This window comes from Pantherophis guttatus, chromosome 11 (assembly GCF_059756535.1).
Source record: "Pantherophis guttatus breed Tessera chromosome 11, ASM5975653v1, whole genome shotgun sequence".
NCBI lineage: Eukaryota > Metazoa > Chordata > Lepidosauria > Squamata > Colubridae > Pantherophis > Pantherophis guttatus.
In genome coordinates this window covers 7,097,770-7,125,323 of record NC_142073.1, presented here as the reverse complement: position 1 = coordinate 7,125,323, position 27,554 = coordinate 7,097,770, and the positions used below count along the sequence as shown (strand labels likewise).

Below are 27,554 nucleotides of genomic sequence, written 5' to 3'. Positions count from 1 at the left end.
TCCAAAGTATAAGAAATTAAATCCATTTATCCTGCCAATTTACTCCAGAGGTGTGAATTTACTTTCAGTAGAATTTAGAGCTGCTTTCCGATCACTTCTCAAAACAAACTTGCAAATGATTTAAAGCCAACTCGTTAATAAATACTTTTTGTTTTTCATTCAAAAATATGCAATACAAATTTGTAAAACAAACGGGGAAAAAAAGGAACAAAATGTTAACTTAAGTGAACAAAGAGGGCATCTCAAATCCTCTGAATATTCACATTTTTTTTTTATACAAAAGGGTTAAGTTTTGACTATTCACAGATGGCCAGACTTCAACTCAAGAGGCATCTCTTTACATTAACAATCCAAACTGCAAAACTGAAAAGTTTTGAGGGGGAGCTTTAGTTCATCAGCTTAAATCAAGCACCAGTGCAGACAGAGCATTCATGTCTCTCATGTGGGGGTGCTGCGCCAGGATTTCCTCAATCTTCTCCCTCTGCTCTGAAGTTGGGAATATTTTTTTCAAGGCTTCTTTTAAATGGGTCGTTTCAGTGGCCGATCTTGGAGACGGGGGAAGGCCAGAGTTTACCAGGGACGTCGTAGGAAACCGAGGCAAGTTAGGGACGAGACCAGAAACGGGATTTGGGAGCAACTGTCCGCTCCCTTCTGACTGCATCAGGAAAGGGGATATTCCCAAAGGAAGATGGCTTCCGCTGTAAGGGGTTGGCGTAGCTCTGGAGAAGAAAAGAATAGCATTCAGTATGAGAGGCTTTGATTGGTAAGCAAGCAAGCAACCTTGTCCATCTAAGATGACCTACCATCGGTCATCACAAAGACAGCCAATATTTAATAATAGCAATAGCACTTAGACTTATATGCCGCTTTACAGTGCTTTACAGCCCTCTCTAAGCGGTTTACAGAGTCAGCCTCTTGCCCCCAACAATCTGGGTACTCATTTTACCCACCTCGGAAGGATGGGAGGCTGAGTCAACCTGGTGAGATTCAAACTGCCAAATTGCAGGCAGCCGGCAGGCAGCAGAAGTAGCCTGCAGCACAGCATTCTTAATCACTGCTCCACCGCGGCTCATAATCTTACTGGTTTGGTGTCTTGGAATCAATGTTGACTCCTGGCAACTGCCTGGATAGGTCCTTGCGGTTTTCTTGGCAAGATATCAGAGGTGGTTTCCAACTGCCACCTTCTCAGGGCTGACGGAGAGTGACTGCCCCAAGGTTACCCAGCTGGCTTTGAGCCTCAGAAAGGACTAGACCTCACACTCTCCAGGTTTCTAGGCTGATAGCTTAAGCACTGCACTTAATTAGCTCTTAATATTGCTCTTACCGTAGCCTTAACAAACCTGACATCTACCAGTTAAAATTACATTCATTTGTACTTTGTCAGAGTAACAGAAAAATAAGGAGTTGGAAGGGACCTTGGGAGGTCTTCTAGTCCAACCTAGCAAGAGACCCTATCACTTGCTATAAGCAGCCGTGAGAACTTTTAAAAAAAGAATTGTTAGATCTTCGTGACTTGGTACAATTTGTTTTACAACTTATTTATTTATTATTTATTTATTTATTATTCGAATTTCTATACCGCCCTTCTCCTTTCGGACTCAGGGCGGTGAACAGCCAAAATAAAAACATTTATACATAAATATGATTAAAAATAGATTTAAAATAATTAAATTTGGCCCATAGTTTAAAATTTATCAATTTAAAATCCATATCAAAATTTAAAACCAACCATAAAATCATAAAATCAAGAGAGACCGGCTAACTGAAAGAGATGAGTTTTTAGGGCCCGACTTAAATGTCAACCTTTGACATAATTGCCTCCCAGATCCATCTGTTGCGTGCTCTATGACATCGGGGGTTATGTCATATTTACAAGGAATCTACCATGTTTCTAAACGCAAGAGGACTTGTTACCAAGATTAAACTTGGCTTATCTTAACTGTCTCTGTGTGTGATGCAAATATACCCACACCTTGTACGTTCAGTTATGGCAACAAAAGATAAAACAAATCTGACAGAAGAGCCACTCCTGCTTGTGCTAAGCCTGTCACGTCTTTTTCTTTATCTCGTGATCGTTTCAGTTCTCTGCAGAACTTTTTTTTTTTAATTTCCATTTCCTCTTTTGACAAGAGAAGAAGAAGAAAAAAAAAGAGCTATGAACCCCCCCCCCCACCAGAAACCATCTACCTGAAACTAGCTGACTCCTGAAGAAAACGGTCTAATCCAGGTCCATTTCGTCCCAGGGGGTCATCAGGCACCATGAAAATGTCTCCAGCGAAAGTGTATTGCAGAAGCCTAATGCAGCAGCAAAAGAGAGGAAGGGTTGCAATAAGAAAAAGAAAAGAAAAGGGTTCCTCTGTCCAGTTGTGTCCGACTCTAGGGGGAGTACTCATCTCTGTTTCTTAGCTGGGAGTGTCAGTGTTGACCAAAGACACTTTGATGGCCATGTGTCTGGTATGATTATATGCCGAGGCACACAAAACGCTGTTACCTTCCTATCGGAGTGGTACCTATTTATCTATTTGCATTTGGATGCTTTTGAACTGCTAGCTGAGGCAAGTAACAAGAGCTCATCCCATCTCGCACACTCTGGTCTCGAACTTGGGCTGCCAGCTGACAAGCTCAGCATCTCTGACCACTGAGCCATATTACATATGGTGGATAATAAAGCAGCTACTACAATATTATAGAGAGATATTTATAATGTGTTTGTGTATGTACATGCGCTCTCTCTCTCTCTCTCTCTCTCTCTCTCTCTCTCTCTCTCTCTCTCTCTCTCTCTCTCTCTCTCTCTCTCTCACACACACACACACACACACACACACACACACACACACACACACAAGCAAGGTGATCAAAAAGGCATAGGTACCTCCTTTGAATAATCTCCCTCCAGGGTGGGGATTCGTCTACAAATTCTCTGAAGTTATCATTGGTAACAATAACACCTCCAGTTTTTTCAGCAAGGTGCAGCAGAAATCTACAACACATTTGGGAGAATCTGTACCCAGGCGCTGAATAAATTCTTTTTTTAAAGAAATAATTTATTGAAACATTTAAAGGAGCAGAATAAAGAGCTACATAAAAAAAAAAAGGTAGGGATATAGTAGTCAAGAATGAAAATTCAGATTTTATAATTGTAAAATCTTTTTTTTTTACTCTGTTTATAACAAAGAATTTAAAATTATTGTAACATTTAATCCATTTATTAAATTTGTATAACAACTCTGTTCATTATTTTTTTCTATTTTTTAATCTTTCCTTTTTCCTTTGTGTGATTACATACTTCTAATTTTTTGGAACAATGACAAATAGTGGTGATACCAATATTAATTCATGTTTAGAGATTCACAGAGATTCCTAGCTATTTCATACAATAACATAATGCTGCACTCAATCAACTCTGATGAAGGCCTGATTAACGTGCAACTTCTGGACAAAAGTTGGCTGTATCTTATCATCAAACTAGTGATTTATTGCCACCATTGACCTGCAAAGGTCAAAGGAATAATTAGGATGCTCTACCCTAGGCATTCAGATGGGATCTACTTGGTTTACAACTGGCACTTTCTTTAACACAGCTCAGCCAGAACTCTAACCGAGCTTTGGAATATAGAGATTTTGGGAATGCTTGTGGAAATATTGGATGACGTTGCCTCCCAGTGGTCTGTCTCGGTATACTGATTCCAGCATTCTCTTTGGTTTACTGAGGAGTTAACATGGTTAAGAGCCCTGAGTTTAGGTATGGCGGATGAGAGTGACAAAGACACCAGACTCTGAATATTGTCAGCAGTGATGTTCATGATGACTCCCTTCCTTTTAGAGAAAAATGGGATGGTTTCTTAGCAGACCACCATCAGCAGGAAAAACAGTTGGAGAAAACAAGCCCCTACATCTTTTAAGAAAATCATCAGTTTTGATGATGCCGTAATAGGATATTGAGTTTATACAAATAATTACGAATTATTTTTTTTAAGCAATTAGGGTTTTAAATGCAGCTTCTACCTTACTGGTATCTTCACAGATCACACCATCCCATTTTAGCAGTTTTTGGGATAATTTTTAATTCTTAAAAAACTTTTTTTTAAAAAGAGAAGGGGGTGGGGTGAGGGAGGTTTAGTTTGAAAACATCCTCGGAACCAATACTGTGTTTCCCCGAAAATAAGACCCCAACTGGAAAATAAGCCCTAATGTGTCTTTTGGAGGAAAAATTAATATAAGACCAGGTCTTATTTTAGGAGAAACACGGGTATAGCTGAAGAGAGGTTTATGAAAACATTAATGGGAAAAAAAACCCTATTTTTTAAAAAATAATAAATTTAAATAGTAAATTCATTTATTGCATGTTCATCATCTGACAAGAAACACATTAAAATATCTAACTTTCCCTAGGGCAGTGATGGCTAACCTTTTCGGCACTGAGTGCCGAAAGCATGCATGTGTGCGTGCACACACCCATAATACAATGCGTGCGTGACCCCCGCTGCCCTGCAGGTGCCCAGCCCCCCACATGCCTTCCATCCCCCCCGCATGTGCACTCGACCCCCCGCATGTCCCCTGCCCCCCGTGCATGCATGTGTGACCTCCCGCGCATGAACGTGCGTCTCCCACATGCACCTCACCCCCCGCACATGCACGTCAGAGACCCAAAAACTGGGTGGGAGGCGCATGCACATGCATGGCGGAGCTGAGCTGGAGCAACGACTTGCATGCCCGCAGAGAGGGCTCCGCGTGCCACCTGTGGCAGGCGTGCCCTAAGTTCGCCATCACGGCCTTAGGGACACCTTCCTAGAGGACAAGTCAGCTGAGTAGCTTCTCTTTCAAACCACCCAGAGACACAGAAGTGGAAATCGGGAACAAACCCTCTTTACCTGTCATCGTGAGAGGCAATTCTAGCCCCACATACAACTCTTGCTGGAGTAAGTGCCAAAATGCCAACATCTTGGAGCTGGGATAAGAAATGCTGCTCTATGAAAAGAAAAGAAAAAAAGAAGGGAAAGAAAAGAAAGAGAATGAAATGGATACACAGGCAATCCTCGACGTACGACAGTTCGTTTAGCGACCGTTCAAAGTTACGACGGCACTGAAAAAAAGTGACTTATGACCCTTTTTCAAACCTACGACTGTTGAAGCATCTCCTGGGAACGTGTGATCAAAATTCAGACGCTTGGCAACTGATTCATATTTATGACAGTCACCTGATCTCCTTTTGGGACCGTCCTGACAGGCAAAGTCAATGGGGAACCCGGATTCACTTAACCACCGTGTTACTGACTTAACAACTGCAGTGATTCACTTAAGAAATGTGGCAAGAAAGGTCGTAAAACAGAGCAAAACTCTCGTAACAAATGTCTCAGTTAGCAATGGAAATTTTGGGCTCAATTTTAGGTTGCAAGTCGAGGAAGGTACCAAATAAGCCACAATGCACAATGACTACTTTAAGTTCAACGAGCCATCAAAGCACTTCCGGCACTGCAGTCGTTAACAAAAAGCCAGTAACAGATATGGAGATTTAAGGGTTGACAGACGGTTTTTAGATGCGTTCTGTAGTCACAAAGCTTCTCTTCTTTTTAATTTATTAGCTAAGCTTGGGACTTATTGGAAAAATGACAGTTGAAATTTGGATAAGTGGAAGGTATGACGTTGGAGGCGTCTGTCTTAAATCCACAGGTCCGAGATATAGTTGTTTTTATTCCTTACCTGTGATATTAGAATCTTTCCGTGTTCGCCACTGTGGGACAAAAACTGTAATCTTCCTGTGACCACGTTTCCAAAAGTAATCGACAGCAATTGCGATTCCTCGACAGGAAAAGAATTTTTGCAGACCGTGGCTATCGGAAGAGAGAGAAAAAACGGTATTATCTCTCGATCTTCATAATCTTCTATTTATCATAATTGACTATCAAATTCTTCAATGAGGGGTAAAAGTTACACTCTCTTATTATTATGCCTTGCGAAACCGAAACCAGACCAAACCCTATCCATTCCCTCATTCACTTGAAATACTGGCTAGTATGAAGACATGACATTCACTAATGAGTATTTTTTTCCCTTTCAACCCTGCAATCCCTTGCTTTGGGCTGGGGTCGGGGCGACTTGATTGAAGCTGAGCATTTACTGGCCGGATGCCCTTCCTGACGCCTATGTGGAGTTCACAGCAATTACTCACTGCAGCCAGAGAGAGAAATATCTGCTCAAACCTAGGGTTGAACTCACAGCCTCCTGACTGTGAGGAGAGCCACTCTTGGACCACTCTTACTATGAAATAAATAAACTTTTTAAAAGGCAGAGATGATTCCTCTTTGATCAGAGATTATACTTGGAAAATTGACTTTAGTGAAAGAAAAAAAGTGGTTTCCCTGACAGTGGCATCCACATAGAAGCTGTGATTATGCCAAAAGCATTCCGCTCACATGACGGCATCATTCAGATACTGCAATTAGACATACCTGTGCCAGAATATCTCACACAAATATGTCAGGTATGGCATTTAGTGCGATGCTGTCAGAATGTATTGCTCAGTCGCTTGTAACAGTGAGAGGCGTGTCATATCAATTTAATAAATAAATGCACTTTCTTCCCCCATCACTGTTCTCATAATGGTTCATCAATGGAGGTTTTTAAGAAGAAATTGGACAGCCACTTGTCTCAAATTGTATAGGATCTCCTGCTTGAACAGGGGTTTGGACTAGAACTCCAAGATTCCTTCCAGCTCTGTTTTGATTGATTGAAAATGTACATCTTCACTCCCTTGTCCCCACCGAATGCCCAGGTGTGAGGCAAAAACTACACAATTAATAATATAATTTGAACTTTGGAGGTTATCACTAAAGTTTTATATATATATATATTTCCCTGTGTCTTGCAACAGAAGAGGGTGTGCAAGCTTAGAAACTGGAAAGACTGAGATAAAAACCAGAATCATGACTATGCTTTAGATTTCCTTCCTTGTATGGAAGACTTCCTTCAAAAAATTTTGTTACATCATTATGTATCCACACCTTCTCTCTACCTTTTTTATTCTGATATTCTCCAGAATAAAAAAAAACTGAACAAGAAGAAGCTTGCCCAAGGCCAAGCCAAGAAACAACCAAGATGTAAGTGATCTAAAATGGGTTCTAGGTTCAAATTTGGGGTTGATGTCAAGCCAGTGTGGTGTAGGGATTGTGGTGAGAACCAGGACAAGACAGGGAAGATGAGTGGTATAAAAATTCAATAAAAAAATAATAAAAATGTCTTGAGTCCCGTGCATTCAACTACAGATGGAGAAACTAGATTCAGACTTAGGACCACATGATTTGTTTTGCTGGTCAGTGACCAAAGTAAACATCACAGTACCTCCCTTTTAAAATTTATAATAGTAATTCTCAACCTCAGCAACTTTAAAATGTGTGGATTTCAACTCCCATATTTCCTCAGCAAGCTATGAGTTGAAGTCCACATATCTTAAAATTGCTACGGTTGAGAATGAGTGATTTATGCCATAGTCCAGTGAGAGAGTTTAGGCTGCAAGTGGAAAATTGGTCCATGATATTACACTAGAATACTCTGGGGGTTTGTTCATGTGGCCATAAATCCAAATCTAGCTTAATCAAAGGAATTTGCAAAGTGCAATCCCATGATTGTGGGATGCTTCAACCGGTTGTAAGTAAGCTGGGAGTCGGGAGGCCGATCCAACCGGCAATCAACTGCTTGTGCTAATCAGGCTGTGCTGAAGCTGAAACGGGCGGATTGCTGTAAGGAGGTAAATTGCTGGGAGCCAGAGGGCAAAGGGTGGGGGGGGGCTATATTCGGTGTATAAGACTCACCCAAATTTTCACCCTTTGGGGTGGTGGGGAGTGCGTTTTATACTCGGAAAAATAGGGTAAATTTGGAATTTCAATAGGTACCTCAGTGTATGCATTTGTGTGCATGTGTAAACACACTTATGTGTAACACGTAAAATATATAAAACAAGGAATTGAAAATTGCAAAGTAAAGTCCCAGGGGGGGGGGAAAAAAGCCACAATGTATTTCCATTGATTTATGTATCAAACAATGAGAACTAAGCTGACCTTTCTGATACTGTTGCAAAAGACCAAAAAAACCCTTTAAAGAGCATACTTCCTCTAAGGAGATCACAATTAAATGGGAGGCATGGCGTGACACAGCTTTGATACTGGATTGGTTCCTTCTCCTCAAGTCTCAACCTGGGAGAATCCACCTCGAATTTAACATGAACCATAAATGCTACTGTTAAGTATTTTACGAGCTTTGGGTCAAGCAAGAGAAAGGGGAATGACAGTCCGGTTGGGCGTGCTATTTTTTAAGCAGGCAAAGCAGTTCTGCAAAATATTCTCTCCGCTCTCCCCCCCCCCCTCTCTTTTTAAAACCTGGCAAGTAATCTGGGATGTTAAAAAAAAAAACAGAAACCCTGAGTTTGGCATGGCCATCAATCTTATCTCACCGAATTAAAGAACCCTGCCTTACAACAGCAATAGAAGTCCTGTTTGCATTTCAGTTTTATTAACTCAGCTCCAATCTCCCTCTAAGCACGTATCTTAAGCCAGTGATGGCAAAGCTTTTCGGCACCAAATGCTGAAAAGGGAATGCAAGCGCACGTGGCACCAAATGCCGAAAAGGGAGCGCTATGCACGCACGCTCGTCAGGGCCACGACCAAGAAAAGGAGCTGCCCAGGGGCCATGCGAGCGCCGGATAAGGTACTTCCGGTTTCCGGCGTGTGCAATGCGTGCCGACCAGCAAGTCTTCCGGTTATTGTCGCACATGCGCACGTGCCGATCAGCTGCTCAGCACACATGCTCATGCCGGAAAACGGAAGATCAGCTCTTCCGATTTCTGGCACTGCCGCATGCACAAAGGCCAGCTGATCGTTGCATGCGCATGCATGCCAGGAGCCCGAAAGAGGAATAGGCAACGCCGTGCGTTCCAGGCAACATGGCTCCGCGTGGCACTGGGCACACGTGCCATAGGTTCACCATCACAGTCTTAAGCTTTGAGAATGACACATACGCAGCTTCAAGCTACACTGAACTGATTGCATTAACTCTAGATGCTGGGTTGAATTTTGCAAGATAGGAAAAACTCTAGGCCAAGGACCACAAGAGACGGGGGCCATTCCTTGAAGTTTTAGTTTTCTTAGTAACAGGGGGACAGAATTATATGAGCCCACTCACCAATACATTTTCTCTCTTTTTCCAATATTTCATCCCATTATTTTAAGCCATAAGCAATTGAGGCTAAGATTCAACTTAACAAGGTTTTTTTTAAAAAAAAATCCGGCTGCCAACATTTAGTTTTCTAAGCGACCTTGAAACTTTCAACAATCTCCAGAGGAAAGTTTAAAACAACATTTCCATCTGGCAATTAAGGGATGTGCTTTCTCACACAAACCTCCTCCCTGAGTAAGGATCAAAGACATACTGACTCCAAGAGCAACATTTCCTGATATCACAAGAGTCACATGCAACAAAGGACCCACAACCTTGATTGTGACATACACATTTCTCAAAGCGTGGAAACCTTTGGGAAATCCATTTAGCAATAAGTGGGGCTGTTGTTCTGTTCTTTAAAAAAGAAGAAGAACCTGTAGAAGATACCTCCAGATTCAGTGATGGAGGAAAAACAACTTTAGAAAAAGGTTTATGAACAGAGACGGGAATGCGTGCTAAATTTGGTTTCCGTTGTCTGATTTTCCCTCCTTCGTCGGGATTCCAAACATAAAAAGGCAGCTTAATGGCAACAGCAACATTTTCGAACAGTAAGTGTGGATAGGATTCACTGTACACATGCACATTAGTGCACACACACACACACACACAGTCTTTGTGTTCTAACTTCTTTCCCAGCTATCCGAGTCTTGTTTTGCACATACCTCGCGTACCACAAAGTCCCACCTCCCACGCTATTGTTTTTAGAGGTGAGGTGAGGTGAAGTCAGCCTCTAGGGCAGAGATCTCCAACCTTGGCCATAACCAGCTTTCCTGGCTGAGGAACTTTGGGAGTTGAAGTCCACAAGTCTTAAAGTGGCCAGGGTTGGAGACCCCTGCTCTAAGGTTTTCAAGGCATCTTCGTTTGAGGTGCAGTTGATGTCTAGCACCTTATCTATGTAATACTGAAACACTTTTTCCTGTTCATCCTTCACTGGGCAAAACGGTGCGCCACAGGGCAAAACCTTTTGAACCAAGGCATTTCTTAATTTACAGAATTCACCCAGAAAACGGGGGACCCGTGACTTTTGTGGAATTAAAAGTTTGGCAAATTTTATAAAGCATTTTTAGGACAGAAAACATTAACAATAGAACAGTTTAGGACAAAATATGAAGTGTCTTAAAACATTTCCTGTGCTGATGTTTGACCGTGCCGTACAGTTCAACAGGGGCTAATTTCGAAACAGAGACATCTCCAAATTATATCTCGGCTTTTCCAATGAAGGCAGTACATTAGAAGCTCTGTCACTGTTTTAGGCACTCAGGAATCTGGTAAGGAAATCTTTCTGGAAGGATCACCTGAGAGACCACAGGTTTTCTACTCTTGCCTATCTCAGGGTCTCACAATTTTCAAGTTTTATTTTTAGAATTGCAATTGCATCTAAAGCTGTGGCGGTAATCCCTGTAAGCACTGCAGGCTAACTCACTGCTCACGCCGGGAATTCGATTCTGACTTGACTCAGCCTTCCATCCTTCCAAGGTCGGTAAAATGAGGACCCAGATTGTTTAGGGCAAGAGGCTAACATTTGTAAACCGCTTAGAGAGGGCTGTAGAGCACCGTGAAGCAGTAGATAAGTCTAAGGGCTATTGCTAAAGGAAAAATAAAACAAATCCTCAAATGTTACCTTCTGCAAATACAGCTAAAACAAATAACGTTACCTAACAGCGCAAATATGTTTCTGTGTAACTTCAGTTTATATCAACTGTCAGTGGATGGAATCCAAACAACAGTTACCACAGGGCAAGGTACTCTCCCATGCTAATTTAAACATGTATCATGGGGATTATCCAAGAGGCAAGTAGGGGAAGGAAGTAGCAGAGGATGTAAATACAAGCAAGAAAGCAGGGGCCAGTTGCAGCCTAAGGGACTATTATGCGTTCTTAAGGTGATGCAGAGGCCAACAGACCTATAAACTTAATGGGAAATTCCACCTATAGCACATGAGTGCATAAAAGGGCCTTTCCATTATATTTTTAATTCATTTATGGTGTTCCTCGGAACCACGGCTGAACTATGGGAAGTTGCTTTGGGTTTTAGAGCTAAAAAATCACAATCAAGTTTAGGAAACAAACAGTTTTTTTCTCTTTTATATAATAAAATTGCTCAACTTGCTGAAGGAAATCCAGAAAGGCTGCACTTTCAAACCCAAGATAAAAATAGAAACTCATCTCAGTTATTCCCCCACCCCAAGAAAAACTCTTTTATCATTCTCGACTTCTTTCCTGCCCCTTCCTTCCCCATCCTTCTTCACTCTACGTGCTTCTAGAAATCTAAGGATCGTCCATACTCACGAAATTGCAACATTGCTGCCATCGATGACTACGTATTTTAAGTGGGGTCTCCCCGGCTCGTTTTTCAGTTCCAGCTTGTACGGTGTTTTCAACGCCTCTAGAAACCGCTGAACCCCGGTGACCGAAGGATCTGCAGGATGACAGTAAAGTCCCCCCGTTTTCTTTTCTGGATAAGAACCTCTTAATTGCAGAGGAGGGGTGGGGTCTGCAAAGTGCTTTGGCTTTTGGGAAGGGAACTGCTGGGCTCCGAGTTGTACAGGATTGCAGTTTTCCTGTTGGTCGCCTGTTGCAGGCGATTGGGTGGAACATCCTCGAAGGACCAGGGTTTCATTCTGAACGGGTGGGTGTGCGCTCTCCCAGGCCCCCCTGGCTACCAAGATCGGATCTTTGGCTTTCTTATTTTTGGTTGCCATGGGCGCATTACTAGAAGCGTTCACGAAACCATCGCTTTCCACCTCGCTCGCCTTGCTGCCCTGTTCTGTACAGCCTGATCGTATTTTGCTGAGCTCTTGACTCGATGAGTTTTTGTTACCCAAAAGAACGGTCCGGTTTTCAGGATCCGATCCGTGGATTTTGTCTTTGCGGGGTGCTTGAGAAACAGAGGCGAGATTTGCATTTTGGGATGGCTCTGATTGACAGCCTAGATTGGGGTGGACCCTGATGCCGGAACTGCCTTTATTCTTCTTTGCTTGCGTTTCAGTATTCTGGGAGATAGTTCTGGACTTCTCTTCCTCTTCCGTAGCCATCTTACTCTTTTTCTCAATTTCTTCTAGGAGGAGTAGGGGCTCAGCCAACTGTCCATGTTCAAAAATCACCATTTCTACAATTTCCTCAGAGTAGCCCATGCTTTTGAAAAAATTGACCAGGATCTTGTATTCCATCTCCTCGCTTATTTCATCGCCGTTTTTAGTATCAAGTAACTCATTTGTATCCGAGACCAAATCTATCACCACTATGTCGTCACATCTTTTGCAGGACATCTGCTTACATTCTTGGTTGTTTTCGAAAGAAAACTGTTTCTTTGGAAGCCTCTCGTCGCCATCCGAGGATCTTCGTTTACACGATTGCCTTTCTTTTGAGGCAGATGCCTCCAGAGAAGTTAGACCATTTATGGGTAGAAAATGCCCTTCAGATGTATCGGGAAAAACGGTGTCCATTTGCTTGGCTAATTCAGAGACCGGTGTACCTGCATTGTTCCTTGCTTCCTCCTGACCTGTTCTGCCATCGTTGCTTACTACAGGTAGTTTCGGCATCTGAGTTGGGTGTTTTAGTGTCTCATCAGAAGGGCCAGGATCTGCAGTTCTGCCTTCCGTTTTGCCGGCTTCGTGCTGTGTGAGGCTCAGCAGCTCTTTCTTTAGCGAGCTTGGTAGGATCAACAAGTCCATCGTGTATTTATCTGCATGAGCTTCGACAAGGTGTTTGAACTGTTTCTTCACTTCCGACTCCTTGACCGTCAACTCGTTGAGGTTGCTTTTGAAGAGGTTCACAAACTGCTGGATGTGACTCCTGGCCATGACCACGGGCTCTGTCCGGCCTTTAATACCGAGTGTCCCAATCTCCACTACGCTAATATCAGCGGAGGTGCCTTGAATAAGGCAATTCAGGAAGAGGTTTTGTGCTCCTACAAAAATACAGTGCATGTCTTTGGGATAATATTCCCTCTCTTCCAATTCGGGTTCACAGATTCCTTTAATATATTCCTGCAAAAAGGGGGGGAGGGGTAAAGGTGGGGGGAGAGAAAGCATAAATTAAGGCAATTGGTGATAGTTCAGCTTCTGAAATTTGTGCCTTATTAAAGCTACGACTCTAAATTCTGTCAACAGGATGACTTGCTGTTTTTATTGCTCTTCCTCCTGGAGGAACTGAGAGCAGATTGCAAGCAAACAGTACCAGTGAAAACAATCTTAATAAGACGATCATCATAAGACGATCATCCTTTGTTTTTTTACAAAATGGATGGGGGAGAGAAGAGAAGAATCCTTAAATTAGGCTGTTGCAGGGTGGATTTGATTTAAATCGACTTGATTTAAATCATAATTTTTAAAGAGCAACTGTCATCTCTGTCCCGCAACGGCTCTGCCTCTGACCCGCTGTTAACTCACTGAGTCCCACTATTGCAGAATATACAACCTCATGCTATATCACTAAGCTCCATTTCATGCTGAATAAACTAAATTATGAATGATCTTAAATAGAAAACTATCTTTAGATAGATTTTTTTTACTCCAAAAGCATTTTATTAAAATAAATTTGATAAAAATAAAAGATCTAAATTTTTTAATTTTTTTTTTTTTAAATCATCGATTTTTATCCACCCTGGGCTGTTGTCAACTGTGAACCTCTAGGAGAAATCTAAGGAGAAAGACTTCTGCCCAATGAGTCAATCAGATCTCGTATGAAAGTGTCTTATTGCACCTTGAAGTATAATTTGCCCCTTTGTCTTGTTTGTGTTGCTATGTGCTAACCTTGTGCTTCAATTCTTATGAACATAAAAAAGCTTTCCAGATCTAATTGCCTAACATTTATACTTGAGTGCTGAGAAAAATAGGAAGAAACGTAGTATCATGATAATTGAATTGTACCCCAAAGAGATCTTTTTACAGTAGCTGCAAGTACATGAAGGCAAACAACTCATTCAGGAGAATGCCAGAGAAAATAATTAGCCATGCCTTCATTTTCCAGAAGGGCTACCGGAGGAGGCCTACACGTATCATGAGAACATACACGGATTATCTGTAGCTTCCCTGCTGTCAATTGACTCTTTTCACAAGGTTGCATTTTGCTAAACCAAAGATGTCTGTAAAGGAATATTGCGCAGAAAAGTAGATGACCTCAAACAAACTGTCTTCAGAGATCCGTATTAGTTTAGAAATCTATGTTAATCCCATTTTCATTTATGGAACCTCTCTTAACAAGTCTGCATTCAGGATATGGGAGAGAATAATTCAAGATTTCAGTTACCAATGACCCTGGCTCACCAGCTCATTAGTTTCATTTCAAGATTACCTTTCTATTTTTAGAACCCTGGAATGATGAATTTCATGAGAAATGAATGACTTCACCAAGGCATTTCCATTCAGAAATATCACTTGGATGCAATTGTTAGCACATCTTCATCACCTAATAGAATTATCTACAATACCCTTCCTTACTATAACTTGCATTATTCCCCTTCTTGAAAACCTCCAGTGATGGAGCACCCACATCTTCTGGAGGCAAGTTGTTCCACTGATTAATTGTTCTCACTGTCAGGAAATTTCTCCTTATTTCTAAGCTGGTTCCCTCCTTGATTAGTTTCCATCCATTGCTTCTTGTCCTGCCCTCAGGTGCTTTGGAGAATAGGTTGACCTCCTCTTCTTTGTGGCAGCCTCTCAAATATTGGAACACTATCAAGTCATCCCTAGTCCATCTTTTCATTGAACTAGACATATCCAATTCTTGCAACCCTTCTTTGTATGTTTTAGCTTTCAATCCCCTAATTATCTCTGAAACATCCATTTGAAAAAGAGGATGCTCACTTATTGTTGTTTATTATTCCAGGTTTCTTTTTCACCTTTAAGCACAATTGCAACCATGGGAAAATCTCTTCACAGTCCAAAGAACTCACTGCTGCAACTCTAAATAAAGTGCCTCTTTGGGCTTGCTTCCCTCTTGCTTAGGAAGCATTGCCCAATCCTAACCCAAGCCAAAATTCCAAAAATACTCTATGACTATCTGATTTTTACTCTTGTACAGTCCAAACCATTTCCTATGAAACAGCAAAGAAGGAGTTGAGTTTTCACATGAGAACAATCTGCTTCCGCTAATAGTAGTTCCTGCCTATGACCCACACACCCATCCTATAACATTTTAACACAGCTGATCGTATCCCAGATTTTACTAGTAAAAGAACATGGAAATAAGAGGAAATGGAAAGGAAAATGTTTGCCATGTACAAACAGCAGAAGCAGCTATAGTGGCCTTCAGATTCTGAAAAATGGGCTATTCTACTGGCTTCGGAAGTAGCGACAGTTCTCACATCTCTATCACGCCTACAGTTTTCAAAGAGATTATCTTTTATGTTTACCATTGAAGCAATAAGTATTGCAACATTCCGGTTTTACCCTGGAAATATAAAAGAGTTCCTAGTGAAAATTGTGAAAGCTCAACTGCTTTCAGTGTTGGGCAACTGACTGATATCAAAAGTCTGGGGTTTCTAATTTGTACGCTTATTCCTATTTTCAAAGGGCCATTCAGCAGGAAAGGTGAACATTGGTGAACATCCAGTTTGGCCAAGGAGAGTCTCATGATTCTTATTGTCAACCATAAACCATTCGTGACACTATCCTCCAAGATGACATCTCCAGAAATTTTAACTAATTCGAAATATGGGATGACCTGGCTACATGATTACAACACAGTGATGTTAAAACGTTGTGTACAGGTTCCAAGTTTATTTCTAGTTGCAAGTCAATACCGACTTTCAGGGAAAAAGCCACAAATGGCCGGGAGACCTAAAGGAGAATCTAGAAGAATTCTACCTTCAAATGTTAGATTAATGACAGCTAGGAGAAAGCCCCTTCCTTTAAAATTCTATTTATAAAAGGTGATATTGTACTACTTTGACTTGAACAAATCTCTTGCTCGAGGTTGATTCATGAATTGGGAAAAGCAAAACAGGAGCTGTCCGACAAATCACCTCTTTATCTAACATACTAGCTGGATCCCCCGTGCTTCACAACGAAACTATGTGATCAGGCTTGATAAATGGACACTTACAGCTTGAAAATTAATGAGTAGTTATGATCGGCCTCTCCTCTCCCTTTCTCTCCCTCAGCCTTGCCCCACAGAAACATCTCCTATCCTATCCCATTCTCTCCAGAGTTATTTTCAAGTTGGGAGGGGGAGTAGAATAGCTAACTAATTAGCATCAGAGCATGTTATAATAATATAGGAAATACGAATGCTCTGATGGCCATTTCGAAAAATCCTTTCTTAGTGAGCACCTAGAAGCCAAGAGGAACATACGTGACAAATTTCAAGTTTGTAGGCTTGAAGATTTCGTGATTACAGCGTGAGTGGTTTTCGCTTATATATAGAGAGATTTCTGGATTCCTGGAAGGTTAAAAGAATGGGGCAGAAATCCTAGTTATGAAAGCCCTCTTCCCCTACACGGAACATGCAAAACAGCCCAAGTTGGGCATATGATTTTTTTCCCACCTAATGTGTGAAAGACACAGTTCAAGCTCCAAAGTGCTTTTGTTTTGGAAGATGTGAATGAAATCAGTTTGGTTTTGAACTCAAACCCAGCAAGCATCCTAAAAAGCACAGGCCCTTTCAGAGAGAGGATTTCTGCTGTAAATCAAAGACATGAGATCGTTATTCAGAAGAGCACATGTGCCTAGACATATTATTACTAATTCTGCTCATCATCTCCTTTCCTGTTTCACACATTACAGTGACAATATTAGAGCAGTTTAGACAGAAGCAGGAACACGTTGTGGTGCCAAGCTCTTTCCATAGTTTTTTTTTTTCTTTTTGCCAGTGTGAGAGGAATTTTCTCAAATCGAATGAACCTGTGGGCGCTTTATAATTATAAATTCAACCTCTCAGGTGATAATATTAGCAATGGGACCAAAAGACCTGTATAAAATGGATGTGCTAACCTTTGTCCCCACTCTCTTTTAAGAGGGACAGTGCGTGACAGAGCAAAGTCTGAGCCATCTGAGTGCAAGTTCCAGTTTCTGAATGAATGAATGAGACTTCTGTGGCACTTTGGTTCTCAAATGCTTAAGTCCATAGGCAAATGAGGTACCCACTAATCGTCAAATCATGCTTATAAAGCACATGCTAAGAATTCTTCCTTCCTCCAGGCTGAGGATTTCAAAATGCATAAACTACTTCTGTACATACTGTAACTGGTAGGATTCTGGTCCTACCCTTGGAAATTAAGCCATTACAATTTACCACTTAGCCTTAGAAAGAGGCACAACAAAACAATATTTTCATGTCTATAACTTTCTTCCCTTTTCATCTCTTATACTTAGAGATGCAAACTTTCCTGCAAGGCATCTCAAATCTTTATTCACCTGTTACCAGCTCAAGTCTTTTTACTTTTTTTTAAAGTAATCTCCTACTTACTCCACAATCTGGAATAATTCAAATTGTTGTATTAATACAGGCATTCAAAAAACAGAAGCACCTATCACAAGTCCTAAATAAAAGACCTGACATGCTCTTTGTTATATTAACATAAATACCCAGGAAATTATGGTCTACACTGAGGTTAATTTCACTGTCAAAACATTGTTGATTAAGAGAACTCTGTTTTGTGGTGACTTTATAAGGCTCCATTAGAGAAGGCTTACATTCTTTCCACTAAAACAGTTAAACCTTTATTTCAAACCACAGTGGAATCTTAAATTAAAAATATTATTATTTAAGGCTTAGCCAGAGCACAAGAAAGAAGAGGTGGTCACACACGAGAGGCAGTCTTGAACACTCTCTCTGTTAAACGTCAAACAGCTAAGATAGATCAAGGAGGAACTACTGTACAGAAATTTCTAGTAAAATATCCTTAATGCTAATCTGGGATAAATAAGAAAATTTCCCCAGCGCCATTTATGGCAAGTAAATTAAAGTGAGCATTTACAGTAAACGAATAGAAGTCTTGTTGATTTGAAAAACATCTTCCCGGATTTTTTTTCATCTGGACGAAGCTAGCATGGATGAGATAAGCTGTCAACTAGCTCACCCGTTATCTCTCGATTGTTTATGCCTCCCCTCTCTTCCATCTGTTTCCCAGCTGCCCCACAATCTCTACCTCTTGCAAGAGATGTAAAATAAACAGCCGGCTAATATCCAAATTCTACAGACACTGTACAGTGCAGGAGAAAAAAAATGAAATTGTCCAAAGTTCAACGCCTGGCATCTTAAATATGAAGGATCCATAAAATTTACCGTACTTTTCGGACTATAAGACACACTTTTCCCCTCTAAAAGAAGGTGGAAATGTTGGTGTGTCTTATACACCGAATACAGCCATTTTTGGCCTCCTGAAACCCCGCCCCGCATGTCCCGTTTTCGCCAAAACAGGCCCGTTTTTCACAAAAATGGGACGCGCAGAGGGTTTGGGAGGCCTGCAGAGTGCTCCTGGGGGCTGGGGAGGGCAAAAACTTTTTTTTCTTGTTTACCTCTTCAAAATCTTTGCCTTATATTCCGGTGCATCTTATAGTCTGAAAAATATGATAAGTCTTTGAATCAGAACCTGGGGAACTACTACCGGTTTGTATAAACACCACTATGCTAAATAGACTTATTCTTCCTGCCTGCTCAGAACTATCTTTCCAATGGCAAAAAAGCAGACAAGACAAGGGACATCTGTGCTTAGCCCTATAATACATCATGGGAATTCTTCTTTTCCGAAAGAGGCCCAGCCCTCAATAAACACAGTTGCTAACAGCATCACAACAATGTGTTCCTGCTTCTTTGTTCAAAGTTTTTCTGCTATGAAAGTTCTGCCCCAGATTTGGTTCTGTGTCCAATGAAGAGTTCAGGCTGGTGAAGGGTTAGAGGGAGATTTTTCGGGAAGGCAGGAGGAACACAGCTCCTCAGAGACCCCTCTTCTTTCAGCCAATGATGAAAGCCAAATGGCACTGACTCCCTTGGAATCCAAGGGAGCTGAACGGATTGTTCCATCTCAATAACAGGACCTCCGTCTCGCACTCATTTGGTTATTGATCTGCCACAAGCCTTTCAGATAAGAGATTGTAATTAATTTATTTCCTCTCATTTCATGTTGATGCAGACGTCTCTGTCACTGATACACATGCTTAGAGGCATACGTGTGAAATCGGCCGATGTACACAAATATGAGATCTTATCCCTTCCTGCATGTAATCTTGGAGGTAAATTACAGCCTTCAAGACTAGAACTTAGCTGGGTCAGTCTCTGAGCTTGTTTTTTTTTCCCCCCTGAGATGTTTCACTACCCAGCTGGTAACATCATCAGGGCTAGAAAGGACTGGGGTTTGCTCTCTGTTTATATACAAGTGCCAATAGAGGGGGATAATTGTAGCTCAGGGCTGAACTATGAGATCTTTGATCCTCTCTGAGCTTGGTTGTTTTCTTGCAAATATTTCATGACCCAACTAGATAACATCATCAGTCCTAAAAGAGAGTCCAGTTTGCTCTCTGTTTATCTACAAGTAGATTGCCCTGTCAATAGTGGTAAAGTGTTGTTTTCTTCCTAGGGGTTCCTTGATTAGGCTGTTTACTGTTTGTCTGACTTTGTAGTTCCTTGATTGGAAAATTGTTTTCTGCTTAATTGATCTCCCAATCAGAGAGCACCAGGGACCCCTCAGTTCAACCCTGAGCCACAAAAATCCTCTATTAACTAAACCTATGTTTGTTGAGGCCCTCTGGAAAGTCAGTAAGTCGGGGCAATGACAGGATAGGGGGAGAAATGATGTTCCAAGAGGTGCCAGGGGGAAAAGGCTCTCTTCCAGAGTCCTATCAAACAAAGCTCCTTAGCAGGTAGGGTCCTGTTGGGATGGGGAGACGGAACCAGGGAAAGGCAGCGCCTCAAATTATCCCAAAGGTGCTTTTCAAAAGGCAACTGGACTTTTGACCCTTTCAAGGGTTTTTTCCCCTTGAAAATATTTCAGAGTACAAATAATTCTTCTGTTCCCCACTATTCAGTCAGACCCGAAGAAGTTTCTTGGATGAGAAGTGAGATTCTTTTCATCTGGACAAAGCTGGCATTCACTGATGAGATTAACTCCCAACTGGCTCCCATTATCTCTCGATTGTTTATGCCTCCTCTCTTCCCTTCAACTCCCAGCTGCCCCACAATCTCTATCTCATGCGAGAGGTGTAAAATACACAGTCAACAGATGGTTCTTCAAAGAAAGATGAAAAAAAGCACCTTTGGGACAACCAATGACCTGGAAGACTGAGAATCTCCATAAAGTCTTTGACTCAGAACCTAGAGAACCACAGGTACTCAATTGTATGACCACAATTGAGCCCCAAATTTCTGTTGCTAAGCAAAACATTTACTAAACGGGTTTTGCCCCATTGCGAGACCTTTCTTGACATAGTTGTTAAGCGAAGCATGGCAAGTGTTAAGTTAGGAACACGGTTGTTAAGTGAACCTGATTTCCCAGTTGGCTTTGCTTGTCTAAGAAAATGTTCGTGTGACCCCGGGACACTGCGACCCATCATAAATATGAACCAATTTGCCAAGCATCCAAATTTTGATTACCGTATGTGCAGGTGGCTAGATTGGTTGGAAATATGCAATTAATCCACCATAGCGATTTTACACAACTAACGTAGCAAAACCCTTTTGCGTTACTATTTTTGCATTTTAGTATTTAATGACCACGGGCCCCTATGGATCAATATTATAGTATAGTTAGGCCACCTGTCACTGACAAGGCTGGATATTCTGATTTTAATATGGATTTTTAATCTGTTATTTATTATTTCATCTAGAAATTTTTAACTGGATATTCATTGAGAGTATTTATATGTTCTGGTCTCTGGTCTTTTGACTGTAATAAACTCTATTTGATTATGTGACCATGGGGATGCTGCAACAGTCACAAGTGTGACAAACGGTCAGCCAGGTTGACTCAGCCTTCCGTCCTGCCGAGGTGGGTAAAATGAGGACCAAGATTGTTGGGGGGCAATAGGCTGACTCTCTTAGAGAGAGCACTGTGAAGCGGTATATAAGTCTAAGTGCTACTGCTATCTTCCTTCCTTCCTTCCCCTCCTCCCTCCCTTCCTTCATGGTACAATGGTTAGAATGCAGTATGGCAGGCTCTGCCCACTGCCAGCAGTTCGATTCTTATCGGTTCAAGGTTGACTCAGCCTTCCATCCTTCCAAGGTGGATAAAATGAGGACCCAGGTGATTGGGGGCAATGTGCTGACTCTGTAAACCACTTAGAGAGGGCAGTAAAGCAGTACATAAGTCTAAGTGCTATTGCAGGCTAACTCTGCTCACTGCCAGGGGTTCGATCCTGACCTGCTCAAGGTTGACTCAGCCTTCCATCCTTCCGAGGTGGGTAAAATGAGGACCCAGATTGCTGGGGGCAAGAGGCTGACTCTGTAAACCGCTTAGAGAGGGCTGTAAAGCACTATGTAAGTCTAAGGCCTTCCTTTCTTCCTTCCTTTTCCCTCCCTTCCTTCCTTCCTGGTGCAGTGGTTAAAATGCTTGACTCAGCCTTCCATCCTTCCGAGGTGGGTAAAATGAGGGCCCAGATGGTTGGGGGCCATAGACTGACTCTGTAAACCGCTTAGAGAGAGCTGTGAAGCGGCATATAAGTGTAAATGCTATCCTGCTATATCCTGCGCCGCTTGTAACTCTGTGCGGTCACTAAACGAGCCGTTGCAAGTCGAGGACTAGCTGTAACTAGGCGGGACAACCCTGACCTGGATGCTTTTTAGAGCCTCTCCACCTCCTCCTCCCCACCCTCTTTCTCGGGCTCGCCCTCAGGGAACAAACACCCCGAGGATGCGCTCCCCACCCCCCGTCCGGCTTTACCTTGGCGCTGCGCACTTGCTCCCGTTCGCCCAGCAGGCTGAGCCAGATCCTGCGCCCGCCGGTGGCCGAGGGAACCCAGCCGCCGCCGCCGCCGCTGCTCGCCGCCTCCACGAAGGCCAGGCGCACCCCGAAGAGCCGCTCGAGGCAGCCGCGGCTCCGCTCCAGGAAGCCGCTCTTCTCCGCCGGCGCCGTGAACTCATCCAGCACCGTCTGGTTGTCGTCGCCGTTGTTGCCGCCGCCGAGGCGATTTCGCTCCTCCGACGGCGCGGCTGAGGAGGGGCGGAAGGCGGCCATTAGCGAGGCGCCCCGCGGCCCGCGCAGCCAGAGCGACTCAAGCGGCGGGGGAAAGAAGGCGAAGAGGAGGAGGAAGAGGAGGAGGAGGAGAACCGACGGGGGCGGCCGCCGCTGCCCCTTCCCATCGCTTCGGGCCCGCCAAGCGCCGCCACAGCCCGGGAAAGTCCCCTGCGCCGTCGCCGTCGTCTCCCTCACCCCGGAAGCGCCTAGGCCTCATCGCTATGCAACCGTGACGTCACCATGAAGCGCCGACGCGACACACAGGGAGGGCGGGGCCGGCTGGCGTCGTCACCGCCCCCACGCAAGTCGCGCCCTCTTCCTCCTTGCGTCGGTCTCTGCCCGCCTGGCAGAGAACTACAGGCCGGGCATGTTGAGTGAGGGCAAGGACGGTGGGCGGGGCTTTACCAGACCGTTTTGTCCCTCTGTTGGGTTCGTTGTTGGTTTCTTTTGCCCCCCCTCCCCTTTCGCTGTTTGCTTTGTGGTGATAGGGTTGGAGTTATATTCTTGGAGGGGGTGATGGAAATGGAGGTTTATATGAAAGGATCTATATATATTCTGCTTGAGCAGGGGGCTGGACTAGAAGACCTCCCAGGTCCCTTCCAGATCCTATCCTATCCTATCCTATTCCATTCCATTCCATTTTTCATTCCAATACATTCTATTCTCTACTCTACTCTACTCTATATTCCATCCCAATCTATTATTCTATTCTATTCTATTCTATTCTATTCTATTCCATTCCATTCCATTCCATTCCATTCCATTCCATCCCATCCCATCCCAATCTATTCTATTCTTCATTCATAGAAGAATACATTCTATTCTATTCTATTCCTATTCCTATTCTTCATTTTACTTTGAAACTATCACAACCCAAGGAGCAGTGCTGCCTCTCTGTGTCTGTACAGGTAGTTCCCGACTTACAACAGTTTGGTTCATTTAGTGACCGTTCAGTGCTGAAAAAGGTGACCTAGGACCATTTTTCAAAACTGCTTAAAACCGTCGCAGCAACCCCCCCCCCCAACGTCACACGATCAAAATTCAGATGCTTGGCAACTGACTCATATTTATGACAGTTGCGGTGGGGATAGTGATCCCCCTTTTGTGACTTCTGGCAAGCAAAGCCAGATTCACTTAACAATGTGGTCATTGGGTCACATTTGCAACCATCACAGGTCTGCAATGCAAAGGAAAAGCTGCAGGAAGATCATAATTATAACATCATCATCATGATATCACTTAGGGTGGCCAGTCCCAGTTATGGTCCCTTAAAGAAAGACTACTAGGATCTGCTATTGTTCTTAGTCAAATGCCATTGAGGCTTGTTATTTATTTATTTTATTTATTTATTTGTAATTTCGATTGTTTTAAGTCAAGCAAGGATTCTCTACAATTAAAATGTCCACTGCAATTTACTTTAAAACAAAAGAGAGCAGAAAAAGCACAATAGCAAGGCATAGCAGCATCTTCCAATGTACTATGGAAAATTCTGTGTATTAAGGAAGGAATTTCTTGAAGGAATTTCAAGAAGGAGGTTGGTCTAAATAAAGGGCTGATACTTTTCATCCAGAAAAACAACGTATTTTGAACTTGGCCATCTCATCTACGTGGTGAAGTTCCAAATGGCTGCTCCCTGAAAAAATTGTGTAGCACTTTCTGTTTCCTACTCCATTTCTGTAGATGCTGAATTCCTTGACTTCTTAACAGTTCCATCAGATTAAAAGCAAAGAATTTGAGTCAACTACGTTGACATGTCCTTGGCGTGTTCTTGTCAACAGAATGAAACTGATGTACAGATGAAAAGATAATACAGGATGTGGATACCAGCTTCTCTTCGTAATTCATTTTCTCTGTACTTTCACTGCCGCTGCTGACTTCCTTGACAGGCTAATCTCGAGTCTGTTGCTGCCATCAACTGTTAATATGGAGCCAGTGCAGCTCCCAGCCATAAAATGAATGCCAATCTGACGTACTTTTAGCATTGTGAAAAGCGGAAGCTACAAGTTCAATCAATCAATCAATCAGAATAGAGTAGGAAGGGGCCTTCAAGGTCTTCTAGTAGGAGATCCTATACCATTTTATAGGATCTCCTATACAAGTAAACTCTCTTCTTAAAAACCTCCAGTGATGGAGCTCCCACATCTTTTGGAGGCAAGCTGTTCCACTGGTTAATTGTTCTCACTGTTAGGAAATTTCTCCTTAATTCCAGGTTGCTTTTCTCCTTGGTTAGTTTCCATCCATTGTTTCTTATCTTACCTTCTGGTGCTTTGGATAAATACGTTGACCATTCCTGCATGGGTCAAACAAAATTGTGAAAGCTCACAAAGAAAGCATATAGGTGGTAAGAGAAGGTATTTTATGCCTTGTAGGACACCAATTACTATTAGAACTTTAACACACATAGAGAGAGGACTAACGTAAAATACAAACCTCGATGGAAGGATCATGACTTAATAGGCTCCCCTGGGAGATGTGTGTTCAGAAATGATATCAATCAGCCCAGTATGGGGGCATCCCAAAGAAATGGATGAAGGAGCAGTGAAGAAGATGAGATGAGAATGGTACAGCTAGAATAGACCTGTATACTGCACGAGTCAAAAAGAGGGCTGTGAAAACATTTACAGACCCCTCGCATCCTGGACATAAACTGTTTCAATTCCTACCCTCAAAACGACGCTATAGAGCACTGCACACCAGAACATCTAGACACAAGGACAGTTTTTTCCCCAATGCCATCACTCTGCTTAACAAATAATTCCCTCAACACTCAAATTAGTTACTAAGTCTGCACTACTATTAATCTCATCATTCCCATCACCCTTCTCCTTCCACTTATGACTATATGATTGTAACCTGTAAGCCTCCCGCCGCCGCTACCAGTTCACCCGATCCTGGGCGAACCGGTAGCAACCCACCACTGGTGTGGGCGTGGCCAGCTTGACACCACTCCCCCAACTGCTGGCATGTTTCCTTTTGCATTGGGTAGACCGGGTTGAAGCTACGCTGTCCTGATCTTTCCTCTTTGCATTGGGTAGATCAGGACAGCCCCGTGGGCTGGATCCAATCACATCGCGGGCTGTATGCGGCCCATGGGCCTTGAGTTTGACCCCTGACCTAGACTCTCTAAACCAGGGGTGTCAAACTCGATTTCATTGAGGGCCGCATCAGAGTTGTGTTTGACCTCGGTGGATGTGGCCAGCTCGACATCACTTATGTTGGGGGCGCCTGTGGCGGCCTGAGTATTCTGCCAGCGAAAATGGGCTCCCGAGCTCCGTTTTCAGTTGCGACGGCCTCCTACAACCCTCTGCCAGCGAAAACGGAGCCCAGGAGGACCACGGGCATCTCTCCTGAGCTCCGTTTTCGCTGGCAGAGGTGCCATGAGTCAGTCCTTCGCTGTTTCCAGGTCGGCCCCGCAGGCCAGATCTAAGTACCCCGCAGGCTGGATCTGGCCCCCAGACCTTTGAGTTTGACCCCCCCCCGCTCTAAACATTACAAGGCATTGGTGGCAACGGTGTTTACTTAAGCACAACTGAGAAAGCTTTCTGCCGGATTGGGTTGCCAGGATATGCTCAGTCTTCCCAGTTCTGCCAGTTTGGATGCAGCTTGAGAATTGCTGTCAAAACAGTTCCCTGATTTTGCCTTGGGATATTCTAACCCGGTTGCTAAGAGCTTGGGGTGGTGGTGGAAATTATGAATATTTAAAAGGAGAGAGCAGCCAAATATTTCCCCCCCCCACCCGCACCCCCCGGTTATAGTCTCGGTGGCCTCAGAGGCTGGGTGTTAGCAATTTTAATTAATGGACGGCACATCTGGTTTTAGAGAATGGTGCTTGGAGCACTTTTCGAAGCGCCTTAATTAGGTATTAAAAGCTGCAGGTGTTCTGGCATCCGCTGACTTGGCTGCTCAGAGTTCACACCGGGAGGTTTGTATGGGGAGGTGTAGGAAGCCTCTGCATTTCGGCATATGGTGTGTCGCGCTAAGGTTCTGCCTCGTTTTAGCTTTGCGTTTTCAGGCACAACTGGTCGGCCAAGAGACAAAGGCCAGGTAGACCAGGAAACCAGGTTTTCATTGGGAACCTCTGGTTCACAAACCGATATGAATGGCATCTTCAGGACACAGATGGTTTTGTGCAATTGTGGTACACTTCCCAGCATTGCTGAAATAACAGAACAACAGAGTTGGAAGGGACCTTAGAGGTCTTCTAGTCCAGCCCCTTGCTCAGGCAGGAAACCCTATACCATTCGAGACAAATGGTTGCCCAATCTCTTCTTGAAAACTTCCAGTGTTGGAGCATTCACAACTTCTGAAGGCAGGTTGTTCCACGGATTAATTGTTCTAACTGTCAGAAAATTTCTCCTTAGTTCTAGGTTGCTTCTCTCCTTCATTAGTTTCCTCCCATTGCTTCTTGTCCTGCCTTCAGGGGCTTTGGAGAATAGCTTCACTCCCTCTTCTTTGTGGCAGCCCCTGAGATATTGGAACACTGCTATCACGTCTCCCCTGGTCCTTCTTTTGTTTCGACTAGACACACCCAATTCCACCAACCATTCTTTATGTTTTAGCCTCCAGTTCCCTAATTATCTTTGAATCTTATTCTGAAGAGGGTTCAATTCAATGCATTGTTTTAAATGGTTTGAAAAATATGAACTGTACATAAAAGCACCACCTGCCAGGACATCTCTGCGCATGTGTAGAAGCTTCTGCGCATGTGCAAAAGTGTTGCGCGTGAGTGCGTGAGCGCCCACGAGCGAACTGGTAGCGACGGGATTTGAATCCCACTACTGGATAGAATAGAATAAAAGAGTAGAGTAGAGTAGAGTAGAGTAGAGTAGAGTAGAGTAGAGTAGAGTAGAGTAGAGTAGAGTAGAATAGAATAGAATAGAATAGAATAGAATAGAATAGAATAGAATAGAATAGAATAGAATAGAATAGAATATGGAATGGAATGGAATGGAATAGAATAGAATAGAATAGAATAGAATAGAATAGAATAGAATAGAATAGAATAGAATAGAATAGAATAGAATAACAAAGTTGGAAGGGACCTTGGAGATCTTCTAGTCCAACCCCCTGCTTAGGCAGGAAACCCTCCACCACTTCAGACAAATGGTTATCCAACATCTTCTTAAAAACTTCCAGTGTTGGAGCATTCAAAACTTCTGGAGGCAAGTTGTTCCACTGATTAATTGGTCTCACTGTCAGGAATATAAATATTTGATCTGGTAGGGTTATCCCTC

The 27,554-nt window shown here is 43.0% G+C and overlaps 1 protein-coding gene across 2 annotated transcripts; it reads right to left on the bottom strand.

Moving 5' to 3' along the window:
• Positions 1 to 138: 138 nt before the first annotated feature.
• N4BP1 (NEDD4 binding protein 1) lies at positions 139 to 22,578 on the bottom strand. 2 transcript variants are annotated; one of them, XM_034426462.3, is made up of 7 exons: positions 22,027 to 22,578; positions 11,499 to 13,198; positions 5,701 to 5,831; positions 4,872 to 4,968; positions 2,873 to 2,980; positions 2,188 to 2,295; positions 139 to 719 (listed from the first exon to the last, which is right to left on the bottom strand). In XM_034426462.3, exons 1-7 carry the CDS (start codon positions 22,318 to 22,320, stop codon positions 395 to 397), a joined length of 2,763 nt encoding a protein of 920 aa, XP_034282353.2. In that variant the 5' UTR covers positions 22,321 to 22,578; the 3' UTR covers positions 139 to 394. The 2 variants fall into 2 exon arrangements, with proteins under 2 accessions (XP_034282353.2, XP_034282354.2); XM_034426463.3 differs by lacking the exon at positions 2,873 to 2,980.
• Positions 22,579 to 27,554: the final 4,976 nt, after the last annotated feature.

Bases quoted from the DNA above. Each gene is read 5' to 3' on its own strand.
- N4BP1 (XM_034426462.3), bottom strand. From the start codon at position 22,320: ATGGCCGCCTTCCGCCCCTCCTCAGCCGCGCCGTCGGAGGAGCGAAAT. The intron at 5,832-11,498 runs GTGAGTATGGAC...CTCTTCCGATAG, and splicing joins GGCAGCAATGTTGCAATTTC to CCACGGTCTGCAAAAATTCT. The intron at 4,969-5,700 runs GTAAGGAATAAA...TTCTTTTCATAG, and splicing joins GAAAGATTCTAATATCACAG to AGCAGCATTTCTTATCCCAG.